Genomic DNA, 23,699 nt, shown 5'->3' with positions numbered 1-23,699 from the left:
ATTTTCATTCTAACAAACTGAATTAATTACTTTACAATAAATGAAGGAGTTTTTTTAAAGATTTTGATAACTCATACATAAAGATGAGTAGAAATAATGGCGAGACTATAATTTATAAACGAACTGATCAGATATAAGATAACGAATCTTGGATTTTGGCACGAAATTCATTTATACATATGGCTAAATAGCGTTCTGGCATTATAGCTGGTGTCAGTTCGTGATGAAAACCCTAACCATCAACTATGAATCATAACTCTAATTCCTCAAACTGGTTGATAACCCTCATTTAGTCCTAGTGAGTAGGGGGTAATTCTCAAAGTCACTAAGACATAGCTTAAAGGTTGCCCATAAATTATAGTTTCACTGAAATAATTACTGAAAAAATTAGATTGACGTCCAGTTTCTTTGGATTCAATGTTAACGTTATCCATGAAACATCTAATATCATTTTCTCAACTTGAACACAGGTGAAATTTTCAACAAAAAAAAGATTGAATCATTCCATCTCATGTATTTTTCTAAAGAGTGTTGATTTCGGGCCTCGATTAACTTCACTCTAGTTGTCCTTAAAAATAATTTTGGTTAAAATCTCTTTGTTATGCAAACAATCCTCGAGAATTTTAGACATTTTGACGACATAATCTGAGTTACCATTGAAAACTGGAAAATACTTAACAGTTGCTTTATTTTTATATGTAGTGTAATTCATGAGTCAATTGAAGTTAGACCACCATGGAAAATCTGGAAGCACTGGACGGCCGTTTCGTCCTATTGTGAGACTCTTCAGCAGTGCGCACCCACTTTATTTCCGCTTTATTTCTTAAAAGTGTACACCTATGACTTTGAATCAAATCACACTTATAAAGTCCTGATTTCATTACTATAACGATAAAATTAGTCCGTTGAATCGGAAACCATTTGCTACACTTTTTAAAAATTTTCATTAATTCACAAGATATCCTAACTGGTTTAGAGATCTTCATCATAATTTAAAGAAATCTGTAGTGTTTGTTACTTATGTTGATCGATATAAGTAATATATAACACCAGTCAGAAGTGGAATGCCTTTAAAAAAAGGATCGTGAAGACTGAACTGAATTAGACCAAAACGGAAGCATAAAAGAACTGAGAATTGGAAGAATCATAAAGAATGTAACTAATAACTGATTGAAGATATGCAAATGAAGTATTTAATGTATGATTTTCTTATTTTAAGAAGACACTCTGTAATTTCGTATTTAAAAAATATATAAATTGGTTATCGCCACCAAGTCCTCGTTCGTTAAAGTATTTAATGAATTGTTATTTTTTTGAGGGGGGGAAATTTTGAAGCTACTACTCAAACACCAAAACATTTATTTAATACTTAGTATTGTTTGTTTGAACCTTCCCATTGATGTTTAGGATTGCAACTGGTTAGTCTCTAATTGACATATGTGCATACTGTGCGTATTGCCTCGATATAGCCTTAATTCACTAGCATTGTAAGCAAAGATGAATAGTGGCTAGCAGTAGAATCCAGGACGCGCATCACTTCGTCCTATTTGGGACTCGTCAACTGGATGTACCTACATCTCACAGTTGATGTTCACTCCGGGACTCGAACCCATTACCTTTAACTTCAAACGCCATCACGTTATCCACGCGTTTACTGAGTCCTGATAGCCACTTTCTTGTACAATGGGGTTAAGTTAAAATTCACTTGGTATTGTTTGTTTAAATCTTCTTATCGATGTTTGGGACTGCAACTGGTCAGTCTCTAATTGGCATATGTGCATACTGTGCGTATTGCCTCGATATAGCCTTAATTCACAGGTACATCCAGCTGACCAGTCCCAAATAGGAGGAAACGCGCGTCCTGGATTCCACTTCTCGCCACTATCCATCTTTGCTTACAATTTATTCTTTACATTCAACTGTTTAATGAAAAAATGTCTCTTCAATTACTTCATAATTTCAATACATTCGATGATGATCATTAAAAAGAAAGCAGTTACTTGATTTCCAATGAAATCAAGCAGATTTTTATTGCGGTAAATTGTTTTTTTGTTCATAGAGTGAAACAATTTGTTTCATAATAATGATAATTCATTAAAAAAATAATCAATAAAATAATGTCCGATTGTTTACCATATAAAAAATACACAATGTTTAATTAAATAATAATCGTAATAATAGTAGCAACTCTGTTTGGAGCCCATCTGAGGCTACTGCCATTCCCAAGCCCGAATAAAGAAGAAAGGTTTGGCATGAGGTTAGCATCCACATACCGTAGAAAACTAACTCATAATAGTAGTAGTATGGAAGTGTTTTTTTGATTTTATTAATAATAAAAACAAAAAAAAAAGAAATTAATAATCTCTGAAAATCATACACAACAAAAACTGAGTAAAGAAAACAGTTGACAAACAACAAAATCTCAATCAAATAGTGATCATTTAAGATGATGATATGTTGCTAGGAAGTTTATGTTTTGTTTTTTGAAATGATATTCTTAAATGGCATTGAATTTTGTTTGGTTTTCTTTTGTCATTTTCTTCTTCTTCTTCTTCTTCTTCTCTTTCTTCTTCCTTTCATTCACCAACAAGCGTTAATAATATACGTCGGTAATCTCCACTGGTATCATCCTGAAATTAAAATATACACGACAAAATATTGTTTATTTCCCTCGCATTTACTATGTACACAGCATACAAACTCAGTGGTGAGACTGACCAGTTGCAGTCCTAAACATCGATAAGAAGATTTAAACAAACAATACCAAGTGAATTTTAACTTAACCCCATGTACAAGAAAGTGGCTATCAGGACTCAGTAAACGCGTGGATAACGTGATGGCGTTTGAAGTTAAAGGTAATGGGTTCGAGTTCCAGAGTGAACATCAACTGTGAGATGTAGGTACATCCAGTTGACGAGTCCCAAATAGGACGAAGTGATGCGCGTCCTGGATTCCACTGCTAGCCACTATTCATCTTTGCTTACAATGCTAGTGAATTAAGGCTATATCGAGGCAATACGCACAGTATGCACATATGTCAATTAGAGACTAACCAGTTGCAATCCTAAACATCAATGGGAAGGTTCAAACAAACAATACTAAGTGAGTTGGTTAAATGTTCAATTACAATTTAAACAAAGGTCAACTTTACAGGGATTTGAAACATTAATCATTTGTAATCAGTTTGATACTGGTGACTTGTATATATTGCATAAATCAAGCAATGTTCTTGTAGTGTTAAGCCAATATAGCTTATTCTAACTTCCGGATAGACCAGTTTATTCATTCTTCTTGAGTCATATTTTGACATCGTCAATTATTCGCTTACTAACCTTGACTGTTTTTATATGAGCGTTTATGTGAGCATTTCTTATCCTATTCATCACATCTCTGTAGCTTATTTCTGTTAGGCTATAAATATCGATTAACGCTTGATTAAATCGAGTTGGCTAACTTGCCTTCTGCAAGCTGCTTCGCTCTTCCCTCTTTGTTTCGTCTCCTTGATTGTCTGTTCAAATCAATAATGAGTGCATAAAATATACATATTCAAGATCCATTCTCTTATTTGACTTATTTAATTCCATTGTTCACAAACGCGATTTAAGTCGATGATAATATACGAGGATAGGCGACATATATATTTCAATAACAAGCAGCATACGATCAAATTGGAGTCAGATTTAGGGCCACTAAATTCTCCTATGTTTAATCGGTGATACATAATCAGTTATTATTGTTACATCTTTCGTTACTATTTTGTATGTACAATTTTAATTTAGACGTCAAACTAGATCACTCCCTATAATTGGCACATGTAGACCTTTATAATTCTTTTTCCTGAAATACAAAATGGTTATACGGTAGAAGCACTTAAATTACATAGAGACGATAAGATACAAAGAGAAGATGGGCCCATTGAATCAGTCAACTCATGAAGACTTCCAGGTGGGACAAATTTAATGTTAAAAAAGGGGAGCATCTAAAGGGGAACAAGACTGATATTTCCTAAATTTTATAAAATCATGTTTTTATGATCTCAATTGATGTATTCGTTGGATTAATTATATATACCCATAGATAATAAAATGATATATATTTGGAAAATTCATCCGAAGATAAAATTGTTGGATTTAAGATATTGAACTACTTCAACTAGTCAATATTTAATATAGACTATTCATCGGTATTAGGTGTTTGAAGGCAATCAACATGATACCCTACTTAACTTAAGCTCAATTCTGTGATTCACAGCTATCAACAAAATATGTGATCAATTATAAAGCATTATGTAATATCCTGATCAAAAGTGTCATTAATGAGTTATTCAAGATATTATATTAGACATGTTATTATATTATCTTTATTCTAGTTCCCAGTTTTTATTTTCACCAAAATTGATATTATTGTTATCATCAGAAAATTTTTGTGGATATTATAGTTGAGATCATGAGTCAATTGAAGCCAGACCACCATGGAGAACCTGAAAGCACTGGATGGCCGTTTCGTCCTATTGTGGGATTCCTCAGTGATCTAGAGGTTTAGCACTTGCACGTGAGACTGATAGGTTCTGGGTTTGAATCTCACGAGGTGAGATCGTGGATGCGCACTGCAGAGGAGTCCCACAATAGGACGAAACGGCCGTCCAGTACTTGCAGGTTTTCTTTGGTGGTCTACTTTCAATTGACTCTTGATCTCAACTATTGATATTATTATTATTGTTTCCCCGTGTTTACTTTTTCTCTTGTCACTATGCAGATAACAAGGAAGATTTTAAAAGAAGGTTGAATTGTGATGCATAATTTGTGTAACGTTTCGTGCTTTGTTTTCTCTACGTCAATAGCTATTTTAAAATTATGTAGAATGATAATAATTAAAACACTTAACTCGTAAACCCTTCACATTATGCGTAAATTTGCATACACACACACACACACAGAGGAACGTAACTAAATCGTTAAAATCATATGATTCATTCATGAGCCTAGTTACTTTTATTAATTTCTTGACTCTTAACATCAAAATTTTTTAAGGTTCATTGTTATTGATCCCGGATTAATTAATTAATTAGTCGAATAAATAATTAACTGGTAAGAAGATAATAACTATAAGTCACCAAAAAGAATATAACTAACAAACATCAATTCGGAAGATTTCAAATTTTAAGTATTGAATGTTTAACCCTTTCAAACTGATTAGTTTTTAGTTACAAATAAGTAAAAATAATTCAGTCTTATGAGAAATCGGTCACATTATCAAGAGCTTAGTAGTAATATCATTCACTATGGTGAGGGAGTAACCGGCAATTATTATCAGAAGAGGTTTTGTGGAGATTTAGTATTTTCATACTTGGAGTTAGACACCATCGGATGCCGGGTCAGTGGTCTATCGGTTAAGTGCTCTGGCGTGAGACTGGTAGGTCCTGGGTTCGAATCTCACGAGGCGTGATCGTGGATGCGCACTGCTGAGGAGTCCCACAATAGGACGGAACGGCCGTTCAGTGCTTCCAGATTTTCCTTGGTGGTCTAGCTTCAATTGACTCACGCTTGGAACTATAACCGACAATTGTCTGTTGAGTAAAATTATAACAATCTTATAGCAGTGTTAAAGTCTCAGAGTAGACTATCCGTTGCCCGAATACTCTATTGATTTTCTACTCAATGGGATATCATACATATATTTATTTCGTTAGTTACTTTTTTGACTGACATATGGTGATATGGGGAATATCAAATCACTTGAGATTAAGGCTTTACTTTACATATGAATGAGAACCTAGTATGAAAATGAGGTTTATGAATTTTCCCTAATTGCCTTCAACTACCTGACATATATAAGATCAAAATGTCACTCTGATCAATGATGAAGTAAGTACATACTTTCGTTTTCTAAATAATTTGCATATTGTTTATTCATTTTGTAACATAAACAACTATACATATGATCTAGAGATTATAGCAAAATTTGTTTATCCAATAGAGTAACATTGACTGATCGGCCCATGACTTCAATGAAATTCAGTAATCTTCACAATCCTAAACTGAAAAATATCATGTGCTTAATAGTGACTAGACTTGAGAAGGGAATCTCGTAATTCTGTAAGAAGCTTTGCCGAGTGAATTTCACCTGTATCATTGATGAGACAGTACCCCACTGATGTCAGTCGATGATGTTCACGCGACATCGTGGACTGGTTGAATTTAGAAATTAATACCGTTTGATGGGTATATGTTTTTATTATCGTACTGTCTTATTTCTCACATGAGTTTTACTTTACTAAAGCAAGTGCATTTTTTTATTAGGTAATACGAAACTTTTAAATTCCGAAAAAGACCTGTTTTCATGATCCTTTTAGTTTTCTCCACTAGCATATTCATAGGTAATCTATAAATAATCAAGTGGACGAGCGATTATTAAAATTTTTTTGAAGATTTTTTAGTAGTTTTACATCACTAGCTAAACTTAGTAAGACAACTATTGGCTATCAGAAAGCACTGGATAGATATTTCATTCTAATATGGGACGTTACAACAATAAGCATGCATGATCAAATCAGGGATCAGATTCAGGATCATTTATTCTCGTGGTAAGTACTAAACTTCCATACCACTATACTGGCACTCAATCAATTCGTGATACTGTGAAATGCCACTTATGGATAAATCACTTATATCCTAAATGGCTTATTATTCTTTCTTTTTAATAGTTAACATTTAAGTCAACAGTAACCTTGATTAAGATTTTCCTATAAATGCGACATAAAATACCTAGAATAGTTTTGTTTTTACTAGTAAAGATAATCGTTTTTAGGTTTTAAAAAGCTGGAAAAGAAGCAAGAATTAAACTGATCCATAATATTTCGCCACGATCGCTACTTTTCACTGACAAATTATTCTCACTTGAATCAATTGTAATACAAGAAATGGTTACTCAATTTATATTAATGTTTCTTAAATACATAAAATCTTGATGGAGTTTTGTTCTCTGAGCTGGGTGCTTTGATCGTGGAGCTTTTATTGTTTTTCTGGACAACATCATCAGCACAAATTTCAGGTAGACGCGAAGTGTTCGAATTTCCCCACATATAGCTCACAGTTTGTCCTTTAGATCTCGATGTTAATTGGTTCCTATCAACCTTAAACCTATCATTGTTTACTTCTTTATTTTGGTTGTATCTCACAATGGTTTGATTTTTGGTCCTACATTTGTCCATAATCTTTTTAATTGGTTGACAATTTGGATTGACTTCAGTGTGCTTGTTGATTGCTGATTGACCTGAATGCAAAGCTTCTAAAAGTCCTCTGGTGTTTTTAGGACTGCCTCTATCCAAGATTTCCACATTTTTCCAGTCGAATGCGTGTCTACAGTTGGACATGTGCATTGATATAAGTGAGGATATATCATGGCGTTTGACCGTAGATTGATGTTCATGCTGGTGAAGATGAAGAAGGGGTCCGCCTTGTCCGATGTAGTGTTTTTCGCAGTTGATACAATTTATTTTGTAGATGATGTCCGGTCTTTCTTCTTCTGTCATCTCATCCTTTGCTTTGCATAGAATTGATTATAGTGATTTTGTTGGTTTATGTGCAACACCTATTCCGAAAGGTTTAAACGATTTCGTTTTACTTTCTGATATGCCTTAAATGTATGGTAGAGTGATCTTTTTGTTGGTTTCAAAAGAACGATGAAAACTTCACGACCAAACCATCCAGCTCAGAGAACGAAACTTCATCAAAATCATTCACCTGAACTACAAACTTTCTCCACTACATAAAATCTTATCGAAAAAAGAAATTTCCAACAAGTAGTTCAATAAGTGTTCTTAAGTATAAATGATTATGCTTTATCTAGTTAATTCTAACAAATCCCTTTAGACTTATTAAATTATATTAAGAATAAATGTAAAATTGATTATCCAAACTTACAGCTATCCATGACTCAAGAGTTTTTCCTGTTAAAGTAAGAAATTCTTTTTTTATACGAGCCATATCAATACCAGAACGTCCGACAACTATACGTATCAATGTTGAATCAGCTGTTCCAGCACCTTTCATGGAAGCTTTTAATTTTTCAGCGAAATATTTCTGTTTATTCATAACACATTTCACTGAAATAAGAATTAAAATAAATCAAATTACATCCATTTCGAAATAATTATTCGTGAACACAAGTCACTCAATCAAGACGGAATCTGCTTTCAAAGTCTTCCAAAGGCAGTCATATTGCATCTTCTTAACATTACCGAAGCAATAGCCATACATCTGGGAAAACCAGAATTGTGTGTCCAAAAGAGATTGGTACAACCTCTTTTTCTACCATGGTCTTAATGTCTTATAATTTTTTATAGCCATCTGCTTCCCCTTCCATCTTCTCCCTAAACCTTCTACCCCCAACTGGTTTATTTATGTTTCTGCGATCCTCCTGATCACATTTCATCTCAATTTCAATATTTTATCTTATCATGCTGAGCCCTTAACAATCAAACGATTATTAGTTTCCCTGTTTAAACAATGTTTTAATAACTATGTTTATTCTACCTCACTGTTACCATGTTTAATAGAAGTTTATTATCATTATTATTGTACAGCTTTGAAAGTTAATTCCCCGAAAAGAGAAATGTTCGCTGAACCAATCTTTCTTATTTGATATCTTAATGTATGTATTCCGTTTACTTATTAATTTTCCACTTACATTAATATTTTATTTGATAAATTATTGACTAATATCCAAAATGTTAAGTCCACTGAATGATCAAACACTTTATGATATCGTCGTATTCCAACAAGATAAAATAAATAAAAATTCCGTTCATATATTTCAGCTACAATTAAAACTAATATTTAGGGCTTCCGGTTGATGAGTTAGAAACTGTTCTACCCCGAGCAACGCTAAAATGACCTTGAAGATGCCCATCTGCTTACTAGGGTTAAATGAATGTTAAAAGTTAGTGCGAGGAACTAGGATTAGGATTTACAGTTGAATGTGAGGGTAAAAAATTATATTCAATGTTTTCATCACGAACTGACAGCAGCTATAATGCCGAAACGGTGTTTAGGCAAATGAGTGGATGAATCTTAAGCCGAAATCTAAGACCTGCTATCTTAAATCTGATTGCCTCGTTCATAAATCATAGTCTCGCCCTCTAAATCATACTGCTGGTTAATCTAAACAATTTTGTTGAACTGTTTGTCCTATCACTGAACAAATCAGCACAAATTATACAATTATCCTCCCATTTTAACTTTAGATTCTCTAAAAATATATGAATTTAGTTGTCGTTTCCAGGAACAGAACACAAATTATCCCCCCAGAAATATCGATTTTTAAAAAAGAATTTAATTACCCTTAATTCTGAGGTTTCACATTACATGCTGACTTCGGTTAGACGACAAGAACTCACTGGATAGCCTTTTCATAAATCTAATGTTTTTTAAACAAATTTCACCTGATCGATAATAGAGATCAGTACATGAATAAAAAAATTAGATTAAAACCGAAGAATAAATGATAAAGCCTATATATAAACAGGTTCAAAGTGAAACTTACCAACAGTAAGCATAGATCGAAGTAAATCTCCACTCATTTCCGATTTTAAAGCACTTTCAATATCTCTTCTACCAAGTGTTGCATAATGTTGAAAAACTAAACGTAAGTGAGCGTAGGATCGATGACCGAGGATTTGAATAAATCTGTTGAGATAAAAAGTATTCAATTAGTTCTTGTAAAAAAGTAGTGCTGAAGTTTATCAGTCAATAAGTCTGCAATCGAACGGTTATGAACGGTTATAACAGTTGTAACGAAAATAGCTGAAATTCAAACAATCAACAGGTAAACACAAACCGTCTGACATTCAAGTTTATCTACTATTACATTTGATTGTCAACTATGAAAATACTGAAATCTCCACAAAACCCCTTCTGATCTATAATCATATGCTCACTAGTGACTGACTTCAAGAGATATTTCCTGGAGTTCTTGTGGAAAACAATGACCAGTGGAGTTCAAACCACATGTTGTAGAGATATAAACTCACTGAAGACAATTGGTGAACGGTCGCTCAGATTTCGTGGATTGGTTGAAGTTAGACATTAACACCGTTAGATGTCGGCCTGCTCAGTGGTCTGTCAATTAAGTGCTCTGGCGCGAGACTAGTAGGTCCTGGGTTCGAATCCCACGAGGCGAGGTCGTGGATGCGCACTGCTGAGGAGTCCCATAATGGGACGAAACGGTCGTCCAGTGCTTCCAGGTTTTCGATGGTGGTCTAGCTTCAATTGACTCATGATTTCAAGTATGAAAATATTTTATCTGTAAAATATTTCATATTTTGTTAAATATTTCTAAGTTTTAATAAAACATCTACATCATTGTATTATCACATTGGAAAGTAGAATCGAATGAATACAAAGAATCACTTCCGATGTAGCGTGTATTATTGATGTCGATAGATATAAATAGTATGTATCATCAATCGAAAGTGGAATGTGTGGCGGCAAAAGGTTCAGAATGAGAACAGAGAGTGGTTGATATGGAAAAGAAGGAATAACAAAGTCTAAGACAATTGATGGATATTTTGCAAATGAAGTATTTACTATATAGTTCTCAGATTTTATCAAGAAATTCTGTATTATTGTATTAAAATACATTTGGTTGTCCCGCACTTGTGTTCTCGTTCACTATACTGAAAGTCTTCACAGAACATATGTCTGCTGAATTATTTACACCAGTGATATTTAATCACAGGTTTCTCTGAACGAGTTATCAACACCTTTGCTGAGGTACATGCAGACTGTTTTTAAAAATTACCAGCTATACTCGCACGACAGAAAAATGTTGTTTTCAGTGGATTTCGGCAATTGTTCCACTTTATGTCGATTCAACATTATTTTACAGTTTGATAATTATTTTCATCAAAAAGAATAGATATTCGTTGGAGACCTACTGTAACCTAAAAAAACGTTCAGGACAACGGTAATAATTCGTTTTAGGAAACCTTGACAACTCCAAACAAGTCTGAACACAAGTTCTTCTAGGATCTTGAATAGTAGTATACATTCATATTAGTATTTTATAGTTTTGTGGTTCATGTTTTCAGCTCTAATCAATTTGTAATTGTGCAATTGTCATGGAGTACCATCGATGGTACGTTACTGTATGATTCACAAAATAAATGAACTTCACCGATCATGACTACTTAATAGGACTTTACAACTTTCTTATTAAGGCCATTCACTACTTACTGTTTATTTATCGTATTTCAGTTGGACTATGTAAGTAGAAATAACTCGAAATACTGATGCTTCATCTAACAATCTTTACTATTCATATGTGAATAACAACACAGTGACTTCAAATATATTCAGCATATTCATAGATACAGTTACTTTCAATTTAGAGAATTTTGGAATAATCAAATGAAGCAATGAAATTTTACATTTCAATAAACAGAATTACACAAAATAATATTAGAAGCATATGCACTTATAAAATTTACCAATATTTTTGTGCTACCTATTGATCCTTGCTTCGATCCCTTTCACTTTCATGAATGTGCACTACTGAGGGGCATCATAATAGAAAAAAAAAAGGATATCATTCCAGTGTAATTCTAATGACTGTGTGGACAGATCTTGAACTGAATAACTAAGAACATATATATAATGCACACTAGTGCATTATCTTGTCAACTATACAACCCTTTTCCATTGTGTGTTCGTCTATCTGGAAATATATGAGTGATTTACATTGATTATCCGCTCAGATACATTCAGAGTAGATCCTGGATTCCACTGCTACCAAGTATCCATCTTTGCTTATTATTCACAATATTTTCATAAATTTCCAGTAGGCAATTTAATTTCTGTAATATGGCGATTACATTAAAAATTAAACTGTGACTGACAAATCAAAACGACAATTATGGATACACTTTGTAATCATAACATTGACAAAGTAAAAAGAAATAGCTCTTCACTATTTTCTAATTTTAATTGATTTTTAAACTGAAATCAGTTTAATGTTAAAGTTAGACCACCATGGAGAACCTGGAAGCACTGGTGGTCTAGCTTCAATTGACTCATGATCTCAACTATATGAAATTACTAAAATCTCCAAAAAACCCCCTTCTGTTAAAGTTAAAGATCAAATTCAAAATATGCAAATTATTGACAAAAACGCATAAAGTATTCATTAGTCTGAGATAGATGGTGATTAGTTTTAAGATAGATCTTCTAACAGTGTGTCACTTTGTAATGTTAAATATATATTGGTCTTGATCCTTTATAAAGTTGTGGGAAGTAGTCACACATAAGACCAAGAAAATTGTTTAGTGCTTTCTGGCTTTCATAAATTTATGATATATTATCCGATTGTGATGAAAGTGACTTAATTCCAAACTGTTGTCTTTTCTGTCTTGGCTCAGTAATTTTTGGAAACCTAATACTGGCGTCGGAAATCAGTACAGCACTAGGCAGTTTGATATAGGATCAGCTCTTAGGTCTGTTTCGTTTAGTCTTTCTAAGAATGTTGTTTGTCTATGAGAAATCGTTCTGTAAGAGCATGTTCAAATTTAACTGAGAGTAAGGTATAGCCATTTGACTTAGAGGTTTCTGTTTGTCATTTTATTGTTCTCTAACCAACCTGTAAGCATCATAGAATATTAATGGATAACAAAAATCATACATTGCCGTGATAGCCAGCCTTACCTATAGTGACAAGATAGCATTTACGGTCGGGATATACAAATACTGTGTACACTTTATAATTATTGAACAATATGACATGATACTGGTTGTACAACAGAGGATAACTAACAAAGTATCCCTGACAGCTCTCGAATTATATCAACTACAATTAACTAACTTTATCCTAGAAGATTGCGATTATAATGCAATTTAATATGTTAATCGTCATTTTTACAGTATGGTAATATATCATAAAACACTGAAACTGTCACCTAAGTTGTCGAATAGATCTTGCTTTCATAAAATTGTAACAAAATCAATGTCATTTAATTGATAGGTTTACAGTCAACAATTTGAATTTCATTAAAGAGACTAATCCATTAAAAGAGATGACTTATGAATAACCTTATTATCTAAAGTCAGGTAGAAATTCAGAAAGATAATGTCTCTGATAACCAGCACGTTTTCGGAAAGAATATTAAATATTATATCATAATGGTAATGATGATTCAATAAAAGCAAAAAAAGATATTCAAAGACCGACTGTTTAGTCATGAACTGGGTATCAATACTCATAACACATATCGATATAATTATAGTATGTGAGCAGGTGAAGGACTTAAAAGTATGAAATGACTTATTACATATATGACGTGAAAGTGTATGTCTACATTCACTAGTCAGTCACGATTAATATGACTAGGAATTTCATGTTAACACAGATAGTTTGTAGAGGTTTTTCGATTTGAGAACATTTTAAATCACAGACCCACTTTTGTTAGACACAAGGATGTAATCGACACCTGCTTAATCCGGTTATGACACTCCTTATCATTACGCACCCAATAACTAAATCAACAGATTTTTAGACTATTAAGTTAGTGTAGTTCGAAATCCTAACGCCAGTGATATGATGAGATTTCATTACTATCGTCTATCTACCTGAAGTCAGTCCGTATTGTCAACTACAAAGGTTTAATCATCGTAAGTAATGATAAATGTACCTGCAAAACAATAAATGATTACAGTGTAAAGTTATTTTAAAACAGCAATATTTATGTAAGGGGAATATTTCGTGTGAACTACTGGAAAAATTATTAACTTACTTTGATTCATCTGTTCCCCATCTTTGCTCTCCAGCTTGATACAATTCTTCTGCATCTTTACGTGCTCGACATTCATCAACATTTTGATTTTCATCTCTATCTCCTTGTACTAATGCTACTAAGACACGTTTGAAATATCCAGATGTTTCATCTTTTAAATCTTTCTCGAGGGAACGACCCTTGTAAACTATTTAGAAAAAGAAACTGATTATAATACTGATTGAAATCGTCTATATTTACAGCTCACATTTAAGGCTATTAGTCCATGAAGCAGAGATTATTCCACTTCAAATTTTGTCTCATTTTTGCGTGTAATCAGAATTAGCTTATTCAACGATTTACTGTGCTACCTCATCAATGAGTATAAAGTACTCAATCATTCCCCTATTGTTATCTTGTAAATTAGTTACAAATGTAGATAATGAGTAGTATTTCTTCTAAATGATAACTCTTTAGTTGCTTATTTAGTAAATAGGTGTACGAAGTTCGATTATACATAACTTATAGAGTCTAGTTATTATTAAACATTACTACATTAATACTTGAAATTTTATTCCAATGAAAATTATCACTGTTCAATTGTGGAGTAATTTCTTTATTTTAAATCACGAACTAATACTAGCTAGACGATCGTTGAAACCTAGAAGCATAGAATGGCCATTTCGTCCCAGTATGGTACTCCTCAAAATTGAGTATTTACGACCAAGCAACTACTGATCAAAACGATGAGTTTTGGTCTCTCACTAGAACGCTAGACTGACAAATACGTAGGACTAGTCTGGTAATATGAGGCTTATTTTTGTATTGGAATCTAACTGTATGTTTTTTTTAAGTTGGATATGAATAAGTCAAATATAGCTAGGCCATTCACTAAGTTAGCTTGTTGTGCTGAACAGTCGCTAGATGCTGATATATACGCTTTCTGTACGCCATTCCGACTCACTACTTGAATGAGGGGAAAAAGTAGTGGAAAAACTCGGATCGAAATATATACACAAATTCATTCGTAAATTTAGCCGCGTCCTTCGAATAATTGACTCAAATTTCGACCAATAATGTTCTCTCGTCATCATATCATGCTTCCCTATTAGCCTTGAATAAATTTTTCTGGTTGATCTAGTGTTATTTTCAATACAGAAATTTAATAAAGTTCCAGGTCACATTAATTATGCAAAATCCTGTATTCTGTTGCAAACAAGCTGGGATCTCATAGTTGGAATGAATTTTATTTTTTAAAAATCTAATCCATAGAAAAACTACTAGGAAACTAAACATTGTAAGCTAATAACACAATAAACTAACTTGTTCAGAGGATGCTTCTTCCAAACATGTTAGGTTTATATGTGGGGCTTGTACTTAACTGCATAGAATCTTTGATTTTCATACAACTCATCATATTTTAAAAGACTCTATCAAGGCTCTAACATATCTTTCCGTGTATATTTGGATAAAATAAGCATGAAAGCTGAATTCGGGATGTCAATTTTATGCCATAATCAAGACCTCTCTATTTTATAGTAATAACAATCGACTGTTCACTGGTGTCTAGTTTGAAGATTAATGTTACTGAAGGTTCCACTGGAAGGCATGATATGTGGAATCTCTTAAGCCCACAGTAACTCAGTTATTGTTTATAATATGAAATTATAATACTCCTATCATATCATAAATGAATGTTTAAGATTCTAAACCTTTCGATTACTCATTGCTGAGAATTCCCAAAATCCATCTAATCCGTTCTGATTGTTAAAAGTTATTCTGGTGATGTCAGGATATAAAGAAGGGTTCCCGTGGCCTTTCAGAAACGATTCACTTCACGTAATATGTTCAACTACAGACATTCCACTAAGCAATAAAGGAGAAAAGTTAACGTTTCATTATGTTATCACATTTCAGTAAAGGAATGCAATATACTTTATATTATTTCAAAATCAAGGAATTTACTTACTTTTTGTATATGCTTCACATATCTCCCTTATCTGTTCATTTGTTCGAGTGCATAAAATTTCAATCAAAACTTCTTCATCTGTACCAGCACCACGCATTGCTTTACGTAGTTCTATTGCATCAAATTCGGATGGAGTTCGACACAATGCTGTCATACACTGATGAAATTTTCCACTTAGTTCAGAATCAAACTTAGAAGTTAATTCTTTTCCAAACATTGCCTTATATTTTTTTGTTATTATAGCACGTTGTTTAGGGCTTCTATGACCTATTACTTCTATTAATTCTTTTTCATTTGTTCCTAAACCAGCCATTGCTTTTCGTAAACGTTCACAATCTTCTTCTGGATTAAAATTTGGTGCATCTTTGACTGTTGGTTCAAACTAAATGGATATTGAAAATAGGATGATTTAAATGGATACATTTAAAAATGAATCAAGCAATGTTGTCTGAATGAATGTAATTACCATTTATATCTCGTCATGATTTTGCACATATCACCATCTTTCACATGATCATCGTAAGGCTTGAAAATAGCTCAACATAACTATGTATATATATAGTTGAAGGTAATACCCAGAGCTTCTTCATTTTCAGTAGTTCTCAATGGACATTTAATCGTATTAACAATTACTTTCAAAAATACTATTCTATTGAAAATACTTAATCAAAGAAAACATCTAATAGAGCTGTTCAACACATAACCTTCATAGATTTTGAGAATTATCTTAAAAAAGATGGTCGATTTTAAAACATTTACGAGTAAATGCATGTGAAAATAGGGTTTGTAAAAAAATCATCATGTGACAGAGATAGATCTCAGTCCATCTATCAATACCGAATGAAATGTGTTACTGAAGTTATTAATTATTGGCATCTATCTACATTTAGTTTATATTGTTAATAAGTATCTTTGATCACTATTTGTATAAGAATTTATTATCAATAATATTTGTAATGAATGCTTTATCTGATGGTTTCCTAAACATCCATTAACGTCTTCAATATTACAGCTTGCCTGGTCTTACGTTGTAGCTGAATGACTCAATAATACAGCTTGACCTTAGAGCTAAGTCTCAGTAACTTATTTTTAAGCATGCAACTATCCAAAATTTAGCAATACATGTTAAATACAACAGAACAGTATAAACGAAGCCGAATAATACTGTATTTATTGATTCTTCATGTAATTAACCATCTACATGATCTGTTAAACGAGTACGCCAATAAGATCACTAACTATGACTATTCAGAGTTTCCGACATGTGAGTCCATTACCTTGCTGAACCATACTCAACAATCACCAGAACTAAACCTGTGATTTCAGCATGTTCCGTAGTACAAGACGGCCATGAAGTAGTGATCAAATATAACAGTCTGAATTTCATAGAAATTCCAAGGATATGATGTATGATGGCAAAGAAACATGACACAAGCACACTGTCATTCACGAAGAGTATTTTGAAAAGAGTAAGATGAATGTTTCCTGACTTTTCGTAAAATAAAGTTTACATGACGTTAATTGGAGTATTTACTGAGAAAAACTTTTGTTTCAAGATGGGCAACATAATAAATTCGCAATAGCTGGAAAAATACTGAAAAATCTTACGTTTTAGTATATGGCTTCTTCCTCTGATTAATATGAAACGAACAAATTACTCATTTGAAAAATCACATTTCTCAATAGGCCATTGAGTAAAAACCTCTTAGTTTATTATAAGCAAAGATGGATAGTGGCTAGCAGTGGAATTCAGGACTCGTCAGCTGAATGTACCTCCATCCCAGAGTTGGCGTTCACTCGAACCTACTACCGTTCGTTTCAAACGCCATGGCATTATGCACTTAGCTACTGATTCATGGTAGCTGACAAGTCCCAAGTAGGACGAAACGCACGTCCTGAATTCTACTGCTAGCCACTATCCATCTTTGCTTATTTAGCCTGTGATTTAATGCAATATCGAGACAGTCCACATAGTATGAACATATGCCAATGAGAGACTGATCAGTTGCAGTCCTAAACATCAATGGGAAGATACAAGCAAACAATACCAAGTGAATTTCTCTTAGTTTATTGTTTATAAAATGTATTTAGTAACAAAATCAAAATGATTATGCTGTAGAGTAAAATAGTTAGAGCCAAGTCAAACCTGTACACAAACATTGTATATGAATTAAGTTGCATTTGTTAAACAAACGATAGTCATTATGCACTCTGACTGATGAATCTTTTCGTTAGATTTCTCAGCTTATATACAACTAGTGCTCCCTAGAAAAAAAACTGCAAAACATTGATTTCTCCAAATTGCTCTTTATTGGTAATTATAAGAAATGTGAGAAATATTTATGAGGATATATGTAATGGAAGACTATTTGCACTCCATCTTATATCATCATAGGTATAACTGGTGATGACATAGTTAATACCTGATATGAAATCCCTTGATATTTTTCATGCCAACAAAATGCTAATTGAAAAGCGAATGTTAAATATTGAATTTCATGCTGATTCCCAAGGGTAATCACCTATAGTATTCATTATATCACTGATATTTCATCATAAAATTCAACGTAAATTATATGGTAGATAAGGGTGTAGATATTCCAAGTTTCGCCGCATCTTTATGCGATGGATACTAATAATATGTAGCATGTTGAAACTGAAGTAGGTCTAGTAAAGCTGAAATATGTGATCTGAAGTTGAAAGTTGAACTATTTCTTTTTTTTATATAGTTGAGACCATGAGTCAATTGAAGATAGACCACCGTGTAAAACCTGGAAGCACTGGACGGCCGTTTCGTCCTATTGTGGGACTCCTCAGCAGTGCGCATTCATGATCCCGCCTAGCGAGATTCGAACCCAGGACCTACCAGTCTCGCGCCAGAGCTTGTATGAACTCACTTGAATTTATGCAGACCTCAAACAAAATGTACTGCATATACTAAGCAAATAAATTACATCTGATAAGATAAGTAGTTTAGTATAATAGAACTGACATGTGAGTCGATTACCATGCTGAACCATCCTCAACAATCACCAGAACTTAACCTGTGCTTTCAGCATGTCCCGTAGTACAAGACGGCCATATATATATATATATATATATATATATATATATATATATATATATATATAGGATATAAGCTGGATGTCAATTCAGTAGCACTGAAAATCCTTATTTCGTTATTAACAACCAAGGAATTTTATTTGATAAATTTCATTATGAAAAAATAGTGTCCCCTTAAGTAAAACAACTAGATTCCTACTGGTGAATCGTAGGTATAAAAAAACTTTCCATGTACTTTTGTTGAGTAGCTGGGTAGTATCACTGGTTTTCACAGTAAATAGTGTGATTTAAGACAAAGTTCACATTACCTGTACATGACAAGTAAGTTACATTTGATGAAATACGAATGTTCGTCAGAGTAATATTACAACAATTATAACTTGACGAAATCAAGTCAAACCCTTATAGTCTAACAGATATTTTCTTGATAAGTTACATCGATTCCGTCCCTATGGAATATGGATAAACTCACCAACAACCTGTTTATATCTAAACTCACAAATTTATAATCAAAGTGGATATAATGTGATGGAAAGAAGGTTGAGCTTATATAAATAGGGTAAAACAGTTAGCAAATCTATTTTTGTGCTACTTATTAGATCATTGTACACTCTTTGAAAATAAAGTAATAGATATGGATAATACAGTTGTACTTTGGCTAGGAAAACAACTCACTATTACACTCTTTAAGCTTGATTATGGTATGTTGGAAACTTTAATGATTATTGAAACATCATTTTAGGAGATAAATCACTAATGAATCACTTCATCTTAGTTTAAAATTCTTCAGAAGATTGCGATAGTTACTTCAAATGATATCAAAGAATTTGCATATACATTTCCGATATTGAAATTTGAAGTCATGATTAGTAAAATTCAAACATGTTTGGAATGGTATAATTATGACTGGATGACGCTCATGTTTTATTACAAATCATTTGAAATCAAAAATATGAACTACTGAATTCAGACTCGCTAGATTCAATGGTATCGTATTCACCACAAGAATCAAAAGTACTGAATTCGATCACGTGTTAAATTATAGATACATAACACCAAAAATTCAAGCTAGGAAGGTATGGATTTCCATAGCTCATAGTGTTTAATGGCGTCGTAGGTAGCGCCAGTCTATCACGAAAATAATCTTTAAATTGAATGAAATAGCATAAACTATCCAACTAGTCTAGTAAAATTTTACGGCTTTTCACCAATAACCGACTTTGGTAGGAAAACCAGTGAAAGCACTAAACGGCTATTTCGTTCCAGCATGGGACTCTTCAGCATTTCGCACTCGAAATTCCCCAGGGTATCATACTCAGGACCTTCGGAACCCTCATCCAGCGCTTAACTCTTAGATATGGTTACTGATTGTTAGGGAGTCTCACACTAAGGAGAAACAGCAATCAAATATGCTTCCTGATCTTCAATAGTTATCTAACCAAGTTCAGCTCTTGATTTAAACCCATAAAACGCTCGATAACATTCACAATCCCCTCCACCTCTTGTGGAACTATGGTCATCAAATTTTAATTTAATCCCAACAGACTTTCTTTCTATGTGTTTGCTTAGCATTGATTTATATTTCTTGTTCCTACTTTACTTACTGACTAATTATCGGTCAACATTATTTACATTCGCTGCTGTTTGTTGCCATTACCATTGACTTCATATTATTGCTATAAAATGACAAACCCATTCATAAAAAATTATAAAATCCCCCCACAATCCCATTTTATACAAACAAAATCTTCATAATTGAGACCTTCACCCTTTAATTTAGTTCAATAAATTAGAGTTGTCTTGATAAAAACGTTTTTTCATTTATCTACTTTTGTGATTTTTGGGAAGGGCGTTTTCACAACGACCTTATATCAATTACAGTTCAAAATGTAAACTACTGTATTGCAACTCAGTAGTCTATTATTATATTACTTACTAGATTATAGACTCACTCCTACACAGGGTTGTGAATGTTTACTAGTCATGGATGATAAGTATGGATCTGTAAATAACCGTCTTACTCTTAAAGAAGGATTTCAAGATCTTTCAAGACATATTAACAAGTCTATTAACGAAGAGTGATGATTGAAAGCTCTCCATCTACATACCTCAACATTTTTAAGATTTAAATAGATTTCGACCACTTATAATCATCACATTGTTATAACAGATAAAGAAATAATACAGTTTTTCTTCCAAGTTACATTAACTAAACTGAAATGAATAAGCAGTCTGACTTTGTCGTTATACACTGCTGAGCAGTTCGTTTAAGAATTAACAATAGTCTTTTTCTGTTTTAACTGATCTAGTTTATTTAACGTAATCCACAGATTGAATTTAAACCTATATCTAATTATCAATACCGTCCAGTAGTGTAATTACTAAACAAATGAATTACAAATTAGTTGAATACAGTTGGTAACGAACTTTATAAATCTTTCGTATAACCTTCTAGGTAAATTTAATCCAAGAAGTTAACTGAAGAGTAATGATATGTTTACAGATGTTATTTAGAATATAATCTACTGGAGATACATTTTATTTCTGGGTGGTTAGTACATTTTTCGGTATCTTGAAATAAGTTATAACTAAATTTCTCAAAGATCAAATCATTTACAAATTTGTAAACCGAATTTCGCACTTGAGTCAACCAGTAACACAATGTGATCTATTATTCATTGATTGAAAAAAATAAGTAAAGCCAAATGAAGTGCATGCATGTTGACAGACATATATAACTTACAATCTCATTATTGGAATTAGGTTGGCAGATATACTGATCTGTTCGTGAATTGCTACCATTATTATAATCGTTAGTCATTTGAAATGATGGTTGTGGTCCAAAACGAGGGGCTCCTGGAACATAACCTGATGACTGTGCAATAGGATATGGATTATTTCCTGAACAATTCTCTCCTTGTGGTGAATATCTAAATCCAGTTGGATTGGAAGATGGAAATCCTCCAGAACTTGAATAGTATCCTGATGTATAATCCGAAGTTCCCCCCGTAAACCCTGGACCCCCTCCCATGAATCCTGTCCTTCCATCTACGGGACCCTGTCCCCCTACTGAAAATCCTACTCCGCTTATTGGTAATCCTTGTCTTTCTCCTGGGAATCCTGAATCTCCAATCGGATAACCTGGTCCTCCAATTGAATATCTTGAATTTCCATTTGGATAATTTGAACCTTGATTAGGAAAGGTATCTTGTGATCCTGATAAATTCCATGCACTCAAATCAGGGTAATTAGGATTCATTTAGCTATCGGAAGAGAATGTAGTAATTGCTATGTTTTGTATCAATTAATTTATGCATCGTTGTATCTAAATGAATCTTTTAAATATAAATTAACTGATCGTTCATTGGTCAATCTAATCTAAATGCGTAGGTGGACTTTGTATTGAATTAAATATGAAACTTACAATAAATAGTTTATTTAATTTCTGATTGGATGAATTAAATATTCTACTTAATTGTCATCAACAGTATGGTGTTAATTCTTTCATCAATTTTGTCATCTCTATTTCACTATCATGTTTTTCTAGAATAAATAATACCCTAATGAATCTTATAGTTACTTAAAATAACATATTTATGAGTAAAAATGAATAATTTAGCAAGTTTCATCAATGTCAAATTCAGTGTACAAGAAAGTGGCAATTTATGAGAATAGGCAAAGATGGATAGTGACTAGCAGTGGAATTCAGGACGCGCATTTCGTCCGGTATGGGACTCTGTATCTCAGAGTTGATGTTCACTCTGGGACTCGAACCCAGTAATGTTCACTTCATCGTGTTATCCACTCAGTTACTGAGTCCTGATAGCCATTTGCTTGTGCAATGTGGCGAAGTTTAAATTCACTTAGTATTACTTGTTTGAATCCTCCCATTGATGTTTAGGACTGCAATCGATCAGTCTCTTATTGACATATGTGCATACTGTGCGTGGTTGCTACCATATAGCCTTAATTCACAATCATTATAAGTAAAAATGGAATGGCAGTTCATTAATGGGAAGATTCAAACATACTATACCAAGTGAATTTAATTTATCAGAATGTTGCTTTTTCTAGAGTAATTAATCTGATTGTGAAGACTTATATTCATCATGGAAAATAATATTATCACCTACTTTATCAAAAATGCTGTTTAAAAACATTCAGATTATTACATAATCAACAAGCACATAGATTCAGTCTATCAAATTATGTAGGAAATGTAAATTAAACACATAACCAGAGGTAAACTTAAACGAGTACAAGTACGATAGTACAAATGTACATGAAGATAACACTAAATATAGTATCATTTAACTATTATATCTTGTATTGTCATGAAAAAATTGTTTAATCCCCCGTTGTTTTCAATAGTTTCTAACTGATATCAGTCAATGATAGTTGTCTATAATGAAAACGCACTTCAAGTCTATTACTTCCTGTAAACTCTTTACACTAATCAGAAGAAAACAACAATCATTTTAATATTTACTTAGTATTGTTTGTTTGGATCTTCCCATTGATGTTTTTAGGACTGCAACTGGTCAGTCTCTAATTGGCATATGTGCATACTGTGCGTATTGCCCCGATATAGCCTTAATTCACAAGTATGGTAAGCAAAGATGGATAGTGGCTAGCAGTGGAATCCAGGACGCGCGTTTCGTCCTATTCGGGCTTCGTCAGCTGGATGTACCTGCATCTCAGAGCTGATTTTCACTCTGGGAAATAATCTTAAACTACTTTTCAGTAATCAGAAAGCAGGTAATGTGAATAATTTGCAATGTATGTACTATATGAGTAGTTTTATCTTTTAAGGGTTTCAGAATTGAATGATAAGGAAACTGATCATTTCTAACTAATCCATTCGCCCGCGCACACTTAAAGAAAATGACATTTCATAGTGTATTT

General features: G+C 33.0%; 1 protein-coding gene across 1 annotated transcript; it reads right to left on the bottom strand.

Moving 5' to 3' along the window:
• Nucleotides 1–1,998: 1,998 nt before the first annotated feature.
• On the bottom strand, nucleotides 1,999–22,109 carry Smp_045550 (putative annexin). Its single transcript, XM_018796593.1, has 6 exons — nucleotides 21,538–22,109; nucleotides 15,732–16,113; nucleotides 13,784–13,970; nucleotides 9,544–9,686; nucleotides 7,923–8,104; nucleotides 1,999–2,630 (listed from the first exon to the last, which is right to left on the bottom strand). Exons 1-6 carry the CDS (start codon nucleotides 22,051–22,053, stop codon nucleotides 2,577–2,579), a joined length of 1,464 nt encoding a protein of 487 aa, XP_018651720.1. The 5' UTR covers nucleotides 22,054–22,109; the 3' UTR covers nucleotides 1,999–2,576.
• Nucleotides 22,110–23,699: the final 1,590 nt, after the last annotated feature.

This window comes from Schistosoma mansoni, chromosome 4 (assembly GCF_000237925.1).
Source record: "Schistosoma mansoni strain Puerto Rico chromosome 4, complete genome".
NCBI classification, from domain to species: Eukaryota; Metazoa; Platyhelminthes; class Trematoda; order Strigeidida; family Schistosomatidae; genus Schistosoma; species Schistosoma mansoni.
This window is presented reverse-complemented; position numbering and strand designations above follow the sequence as displayed.